Raw genomic sequence first — 8,388 nt, forward strand, 5'->3', positions numbered from 1 at the left:
CAATGACAAAAACGGTACTGACTCCGAGCCGAGCCCCGACAGCCAGGTATCTGCCGACCTGCGTCTCCGACCAGGCGAGCTGGGCGGAGAGGGTGGCCAGCATGAGCGCCAGGAGCTGGGCGGCGAGGATGGCGACGAGGGCGGCGCCCATGTATTCCTCGTTGTCGGCGTACAGCTCGCTCTCGGCCAAGACGCCGATGATGAGCCACGGGACCGCCGAGAGGATAGTGCAGGCGACGGAGAAGCGGGCGCACATGGCGGTGTCGGTGGTTTCGGGCGCGAACTCCATGGGTTCGAGGGTGACTTGGCGGTCTTCATACTGGGGGAGGATCGCTTTCTCGGAAGACATGACGCTCGGCTATGATGGGGAGCGGGCCAAGATGCCGGATGGATGTTGTCGAGCAGGAGGTGAAATTGGTTTTTGCGTCTGGGAATGATGATGTCTACAGAGATACGACTCCCAGATGACAGGCCAGGCTGCCGCCTTTTGAACCCAACGAGGCCTCTGGCGGAACAGTCTCTCCCAAGAATGCCCAGACTGGGGTCGGGAACAGGGCACAGCAGTCTGAGGAATCCGACCTCTCTTGAACGGGCTTGGCTCAGCGCGGTGTGGTTGCCACGACGCTTCCCCCAAGAGGGGCTGAATTCTTCATAACAGCCTGCGTGCGCTTCACTTCTCGGCATTCCGCCCCCGATGCTCTTCTGCAGGGTGTGGACGGTTGGGCCCCATGTTGCGCCGACTGTACACCCTAGAATCGCATAAGTTTGGTCGGGCAGAGCTTTTTTGCGCAAGACACCGCGTGTCTGGGAGCCAATGGCCAGAGGAACAAGAGTGGTGGATCTGGCCAGGCCACGTTCAACAAGCTGCACGGTGCACATTCCATGACCCAAGTCGTGTTGGAATGCTGCGGGCCACGATGCAAGGGGCACGTCGATTGATGACAGCGCTGCGACGCCCCCCCTTTGGCCCCCATACCAGAAATAGCCGGCATGGCGTGCTCTTCCAAGACGTACTTCTGTCTGCCAAGCTCATGGCAGGGAGGTCTGCCGCAAGCGAGTCCTCGATATAGCCCAGAGACGAAGCTAACGCGTCGCTCAAGGTAGCCTGAGCATTCAGTGCGCCGAACTATTGCTGTGCATGGCTTCTGATACAGGGCTCGGTGCGTGGCGGTTCGCACGCGTCGGGTGCCTCTGTCACGACACAATGCTGCTGTGGAAGGCCAAGCTCCCCGCCACCAGCGCTTCAAGGTGGATCAGGCGCTGAGTGCCAGGCAAAAATCGAAGCGGCCAAGTCATGTCTCCTCTTTGTTTGTTTGTCACCAGTACCACCTACGCTGGATGGTACGAAGTTGAGAGCCGTTCACCGCACTCTCTGCTTCGACGCGAAACAGGCTTCAGAAACATCACGACACCAAATCGCAGGCTCAACGCCAAACAGCCCAAAACAAAAGAACTGCTCCGAGGCGGATTCGAACTGCCGTCAATGCAGTATTGTAGTAAGAACCACAATGCATCATCCTAACCAACTAGACGATCGAAGCTGTTGTATGTGCAGGGGTGCGGCCGGCGGCATCTTGACCGACGTGGACGGTGGCGTCGTGTGAGACCCGCTGGGCTGCAGGGCCGCCGTTTGTTTTCCGTGTCGTGATCGCTTCGCGTGGACAGGGCGGATGTGGTTACCGGCCGGTCGTGGCCTCATGAGGCTTCAAGGTTGAGTCCTTGAGCATGCATGTTTTGCTCGTCTGTGAGCAGCCATCTCGGCGCAAGACATCTCAACGGCATGCACGGAAGTGTGACATCAAGTATGTAAACACTGCAAAAGCACGGTCAAGTCATCGATCTATTCGGCGTATGCAAGCCATGGATATCATCCATGCCCAGAGCCATGGGGGCATGCTTCTCTCTATCTACAACGGGAATCTCACTCATCACTCATGAGTCATTACAATTTTTGGTTCGCTTTTCCACCTCGGTTGCTTCCGTTCATCCCTAACCCCAGACATCTAGGACAGGGCCTGGACGAGCTTCTGCACAAGAGCGCGCGTCTCGGGCTCGAGCTGCTCCTCGGGCGGGCTGAGGACCTGCTGGAGGATGGGCAGAATCTTGGGCGTCAGCTGCTGGACGGCAGGGTTCTGCTGGTCGTAGAGCTTGAAGATGGCCTGGTAGATGGGCTCGTTCTCCTCGTAGTCCTCCTTCAGGGGGAGCACGTCGAGGACGGCGGGCAGCACCTTCTCGACGAGGGCGGGCTGCGGGTTGGCGCTGATCATGCGGCAGATGCAGCCAGAGACGTTGTCGGTGATGCGCGACTCCTGGACCTGCAGAAGGGGCTCGAGCTTGCGCAGAATGTCGGCGTAGCGAGGGAAGGTCGTGTTGGTGTCGGTCGAGTTGAGGATGAGCTGGCCAATGGCGTAGGCGGCGTTGGACTTGGTGAGCGAGTCCTCGTCGGAGAGGCGGTGGAAGAGCACGGGGAGCAGCGAGCCGGTGAACTCGGTGACGGCGCCACCCATGAACTTGATGGCCTCGGCAATGACGCCGACGGCGGTCGAGCGCTCGAGGGACTCCTGCGAGCTGGCGAACTTGAGGACCGGCTTCTCAAAGACCTTCCAGAGCTCGCCAAAGTCGGGGCCGAGGGCCGTGGCGAGGCCCAGCACGACGTCGAGGGCCGTGTCAATGACGAGCCAGTCAAACTCGGACGAGCCGCCCTCGGCGTCCTGCTCCTCCTCCTCGTCACCAAGATCCTGCTGGCAAGGGTGCGAGCGGGTGATGAGAGTGCTGAGGACGGTGACGGTCTGGGGGAGCATGTCCTCCTGGGTCAGGATGGCGGGGCCGCAGGCCTTGAGGGTGGCACCGACGTTGCGGTTGATCTCGGTGACGACGTCACTAGAATAATCGTCAGCGTCAAGTCGAACGGAGCAGCGTGCGTGACAACGTGTAGAAGGAGATCCAAAGTCAGGAGTAGATCAAACGTGTTCTCAGCAACCGCGGCATAAAATGCCGCGTCTGAGTGAGCTGGGTATAACGCGAGGTATTTCATCATTCAGGAGTGGGGATTGTAAAGAGAGGCATGGCACATACCGTTCGTTGTCGTCGGCCCAGAGCATGAGAGTGGCCTTGGTGACAAGCTCGCCGAGGGCGGTGAGCGAGGCATCAGGGGTCTGCTTCAGGGGAATACCAGGCTGCCACTTCTGGCCGGACTGGTCCTCGAACAGCTGCCAGACGCGGGCGTATGAGCGCCACAGGGTGGAGAGGGCGGCCTTGCGGCTGCCGTCATAAGCGCTCTCCACGAGGGGAAGGATCTTCTCCATGGCGGGCTCGAGGTATTGCCTGACGGCGGCGAGTTCGCACGAGTGGGTGACGACGTCACCGAACACCTCGAGAGCGATCTCCTGCTCCATGTCGATGGCGGTAACACCGGCGAGGTCATCAAGCCAGTCCTCGTCATCCTCACCCTCCTCAGCAATGGCCTGGTCAATCTCGTCCTCGGTAGGCTTGACCTTGATGCGGCGGCCACCGACGGAAATGACACCATCGGGAGCGTCGTCGGCGTTGAGGCCGGGGATCTCAAGCTCCTCCTCCTCAGACTCGAGGCACTCAAAGAGGCCCTTGAAGACGCCGGGCAGGAAGTGGGCAAAGTCAGCACCGTAGACCTTGGAGAGCGAGGCCCAAAGAATGAAGCTAGTCTCCTTGAGGCGGGCGCTGTCGAGGGACAGTGCCTCCTCGCTGGCCTTCATGAGGTCGACGACGTAGGGCTGGAAAGCCTCGGGGCCGACGGCGCCGGCGATGCGGCCCATGGAGTCGCAGACGGAGGAGCGCAGAGCGAGGGTGTCATCATCACCGGTGACGGTGACGTACTGGCCGAGAGCGCTCATGACGTCCTTGAAGTAAGGCTTGAAGGCCTCACCACCCATGGAGAAGGCGATGGCGCCAATGGCGCCAGCGGCGGCAGCCTTGACGCCCGAGTCCTCGTGGTTGAGGAGCTTGCCCATGGGCACGATGAGCTTGGGGCCGTACACCTTCATGAGGTCGGCCTCGAGACCCTCGCCGACGAGCGAGTCGAGGGCGCTGCAGACGGAGCGGATGACACCGACGTTCTTCTTGCTCGACTCCTGCGAAGCAGCCTCGAGGTTCTTCAGGAGAGCGGCAATGAGGTCCTCGTGACCAGAGGCGAGCTCATCAGCCATCTCGTCGGCGAGGTGGATGAGACCAATGAGGGCAGCGTAGCGCACGCTGTCATCGTGGTCGTTGAGGAGCTTGACGATCATGGGCAGGAGAGTCTTGAGCTGGGTGGCAATGAAGTCGGGAGCACCCTCGGCGGCCGTGCCGAGAGCGAGGATGGCGGCCTTGCGGTGGCCGGGGTCCTGGTGCTGGGCGTACTGGGGGAACGTCTCGAGCAGGGGAACGATGACCTGGCGAGGGGGCAGGTCGCTCGCGAGCTGGTCGATCAGGGAGAGAGCAGTCTTGGCGGGCGACGTGTCGTCGGGGTCGGCCTCGTCCTCGACCTCGGTGAGGATCTGCATGCTCTTGACCATGAGCTGGGCACCCATGTCCTTCATGGCCTGAATCTTCATGCGGCGGTAGCGAGCACACTGGCCGAGGAAGGACAGAGCCTGCGAACGGGCCTCATCCTCCGCGTTGGTGTTGGCGGCCAGGTCAATCATGAACTGGATGAGATCCTTGAGGTGGGGTGCCAGGAAGGCAGGGTCGTAGGCGAGGAAGTTTTGGAAAATCTCAAAAATGACCTTGTACTGCTCGTCGGCCTCGGCCTGCACGGCGTCCTTGAGAATCTGGACAATGGGCTGGACGAAGAAGTGAATGGCAGCGAGGCTCTCGGCATCGTCCTCGGGGTCGACGAGCATCAGCAGCGAGCCGATGGCCTTGACCGAGTTGAGGCGGACATCGACGCTGGCGGGGTCCTGAATGGTGGACTTGAGGATGTTCAGGAGCTGGGGCACCTGCTCGCTGAAGTTTGTGGGGTCCTCGTCGAGAATGGCGTAGAGGGTGAAGGAGCCAACCTCGCGGGCGGCTGTGCTCTCCTGGCTGACGAGGGAGAGGAGCTGCTCGACGCAGGCCTGACCGGCGGCGTCCTTGTTGTCGAGGTCAATGCTGATGGCACGGGCCAGGAGACGGCACTTGGAGTGGCGACCGTTGGTGGTAGGGTCGCTGACAGCGCTCTCAATGAGGTGCTTGCGAGCGACGTTCCGCTGGTCGTCGTTGACCTTCAGCCAGTGCTTGGCCGTGATGCGCTGGGCCTGCACAGAGGCCAGCTGACGGATGCCGGCGTCATTGTGGGAGACGGCAATCTCGATGAGCAGCAGCAGGGACTGGGGCTGCGAGTAGTAGTTCTTCTGGAGCTCGGCGGTGACGGCCTTGACCTTTTCCGTGTCGGCTGTTTAGGAACGAAAGTGTCAGTAAGATCAATACCATGCGAAAAGATGGAAAAAATACGTGGTTTTGTAGGAACAGCGAGAAGAGGAAGAAGAAGCAAAAGGAAAGAAAAAAATCCTGGTGGCTGGGGGTAGGAGCCAGGGTTTCTTCTTCCTCACCTCGCTTCGTGCCGGTCAGTGCGGCCAGCAAGGGGGGTTGCACGATGTCTTGCCTTGCGCGCGCGCGCAGGCTCTCATCGCCGCCAAAAAAACGAAGGAGGGGCAACGGGATAGAGACTCACGAATCTGGCTCGCCTGGAGCAGCTGCGCCAACTGGTCCTTGTCCATGATGGCTGATTTTGGGAGGAAAGGAGGAGGGGGAGGAGAAGTGAGGAGGGGTGGTAGAGGGGAAGGGAAAAAAGGTGAAGCCAGAGAAAAAGTTGCCCCGCGGCAGAATTTATCAGGCAGTCTGTTGTTTTGGGGCCCCGCTCCCCTCTGTTGTTACGACCATGTATGTACATGTACCTCGTCCTTTGGTCCTTGGGTACGGTACTTCAGCGGTTGCGTGGGACTGGCGCGAACCATGAAGTACCTCTCTCTCTCTCTCTGCCTCTGGTGTGTCGGGTGTGTGTGGGCAGGCGCAAATTCCGGTGCTGCGCTGGCTGTCGCTCGCTGCTGCCCAACTCCAGTGGCCATCGCTTCCCAGATCAGAAGCACCACAAAAATTTACATTTTACTGGGGCCATCGATGACCTGGCTTGCCTGGCTTGCCTGGTCATGGTCCACAGCCTATTTTCCGCCGTCCATGGTCCACCTGAATGAGCAAAGCGTCCTGCTCGAGAGGAAGACCCTGGAAAAAAAAAATTCTACTGCCCCCGCATCTACAAGATTGGACTTTTCGGATAAGATAAGAAGTGCTGTCGTGGCGGGGTAACGCGACGCGTACCGTGCCTTGGTGCGGGCTCGCACTGTTAGCACTGTCCTTACGTCATCCCTTCCTGTCTGCCAGGAGATGGATGAATCACAACGCAGCCCACTTGCACCTCGAGAGAGAGAAACGCCCTGATCGCGTACCTGTCTATTTACCTACGCACTTGTCTTGGTGACCAGATCGAGTTCTTGTATCTCTCTGACCTGCTCCTCCAAACCCATTTTCATCCAATTCCGAATTTCCACTTCATTAATCAAGGGCTTTCCGATGTTTCAAAATCGAAGAAATGAGGACTCTCAGCGTCCTCAGCCTCACGATGCCTCATGTGCCTCTAGGGTCGAGCAAGCGCAGTCTGCTGCCACCCATGCCCTCCGAACGAACTCGACTCCAGCTTGCTTGTCAGAGGCGTGCGAGGAGGCGGCCTATTTCAGCTCCTGAGATGTCAGGGAAACGCCAAAGCGATGCACATGAGAGGCGTCGAGCTGAGAGGTGCTCTTCCCAACCGCACCCCGGCTGACTCAACGGCTGCTGCAGATCGATTCGGCACTTGGATCAACCAACATGGGCCCGGAGTGCTGCCACGGCAAGCCTTTGGCCCCTACGACCTTCCCAAAACATGCCACAAGCCCGCCAACCACTTTCGTCACCGCCATGCCGGTGACTCAAAGTGAGGCCAATCCGCCTCGTCTATCCGACATGGCAAGCGGCTGACATGGCGTATATAGAGGCGCATCATTCCGCATCTCAGGCAGTCTCTTGACTGTCTTCAGGAAGCATCAACCATCACCACCGCTACCATGACAACAGACGCGGCTCCCCAGGTTAACGACCTACTCATCGTGACGGATGCCACGTCGTCTATGAACAGTTACCTACAAGCTCTCCGCGATGTCCTTCCCGACATCATCCGGGTTTCCTCTCTCACACGCTGCTTTTGCGCGTCGGCATCATTGCCTACCGTGACTATGGCGGCCGTGCCGGCGCGGCTCCTGTGACTGAGTGGTCAGGCTGGAACTACATGGACGAAAACGACGATGATGGCGAAAGCATAACCCAATCCGGGCTCATCGACTTCGCCAACACTCTTCACGGCAGTGGGGGCTACGACTGGCCCGAGGCCGCCAAGAGTGGCCTTGCGCTCGCACACAGCGTCATGCGCGAGGACGCGACAACCATCATGCTGCTCTTCACTGATGCCCCTCCCCACCTCCTAGCTGTGGGAGGCGTACCATGTCGGGCTGAGATCGCCAAGCTGTCTGACCGGGAGAGTTTTGGCGGCAGCGGTCCCGACTTTATCGATTGGATCTCAGGTGCCACACTCTTGTCGGATGGCGACCGCAAGGCACAAGTCTTTGCCCTCGTCTACGCCACGGATGTCCAGGCGTCACTCCTGTACCTGACCACCATGACAAACGGCAACTATTACCACCTCAAATCAGCCACATCAGATGTCGTTTCCGACTTGACCATGCATGTGCTCCTAGCCTGGATGGGATTTGCGAACGACCAAGACGAACACTTCAACGATATCGTAACGACTGCCACCTACCGCAACACAGATGGGCTGAGAGATGCTCGGAAGGAAGGTGACTCGAGTTTGCGAAGTTTCATGGATTCGCAAGCTTGGCGGCTTCAGTCCAGCCACGTCAACTTCAACATCACGTTGAGCGAAAAGGCCCAAGGCCATGGGACGACTGTGGTTGTAGCGAATCCACGCGCGTTGCCCATGCAAGCGCTCGAGGCGAGATACGCCAACGATGCCGAGTACCGCGTCTTTGCGTCAAAGCAGCTTGCCGCCATCATCGAGAGTAACGCATCCGCCGTGGGGACACATCCCGTCTACGGTTCGCTCTGGCGCGCCATCTGTGCTGACAGGGCGAACGATGCCCGAGCCGGTCTGGTCATGGCGTTTGGACAGGCTATTGACCGTATCACCAGTGAAACAAAACGTCAGAAAATGAAGGACTGGCTCGCGCAATCTTACGATTTCAGCGCGGTCATCAAAGATGCCATCAGCGATGTGGCCGAGGACGAACGTTATCCCTGCGTGCTTTTCGACCCAACAGAGAATTTCACGGCCGTCGCTACCGCCGG

General features: G+C 59.3%; 3 protein-coding genes and 1 non-coding gene across 4 annotated transcripts in view; 1 reads left to right on the top strand and 3 right to left on the bottom strand.

The window, feature by feature from the left end:
- The window catches only part of VDBG_10081 (predicted protein), a gene marked incomplete at both ends in the record, with an annotated part of 1,166 nt that extends 817 nt beyond the window's left edge, over positions 1-349 (bottom strand). The window contains one exon of the mRNA XM_002999741.1: positions 72-349. Within this exon, the coding sequence (XP_002999787.1) occupies positions 72-349 (278 nt within the window). The remainder of the gene's footprint in view (positions 1-71) is intronic.
- A 1,105-nt stretch (positions 350-1,454) lies between these two features.
- On the bottom strand, positions 1,455-1,541 carry VDBG_15218. The gene has a single exon. It is a non-coding gene; the product is annotated as a tRNA-His (tRNA).
- A 462-nt stretch (positions 1,542-2,003) lies between these two features.
- On the bottom strand, positions 2,004-5,711 carry VDBG_10082 (karyopherin Kap123; the record flags this gene model as incomplete). Its single annotated transcript, XM_002999742.1, has 4 exons — positions 2,004-2,880; positions 3,076-5,386; positions 5,446-5,538; positions 5,666-5,711. The coding sequence occupies 4 exons, from the start codon at positions 5,709-5,711 to the stop codon at positions 2,004-2,006; spliced, it is 3,327 nt and encodes a 1,108-aa protein (XP_002999788.1).
- Positions 5,712-7,312: 1,601 nt separating this feature from the next.
- The window catches only part of VDBG_10083 (dihydroxyacid dehydratase), a gene marked incomplete at both ends in the record, with an annotated part of 5,459 nt that continues 4,383 nt past the window's right edge, over positions 7,313-8,388 (top strand). The window contains one exon of the mRNA XM_002999743.1: positions 7,313-8,330. Within this exon, the coding sequence (XP_002999789.1) occupies positions 7,313-8,330 (1,018 nt within the window). The remainder of the gene's footprint in view (positions 8,331-8,388) is intronic.

This window comes from Verticillium alfalfae, genomic scaffold (assembly GCF_000150825.1).
Source record: "Verticillium alfalfae VaMs.102 supercont1.18 genomic scaffold, whole genome shotgun sequence".
In the NCBI taxonomy this organism is placed as follows: Eukaryota; Fungi; Ascomycota; class Sordariomycetes; order Glomerellales; family Plectosphaerellaceae; genus Verticillium; species Verticillium alfalfae.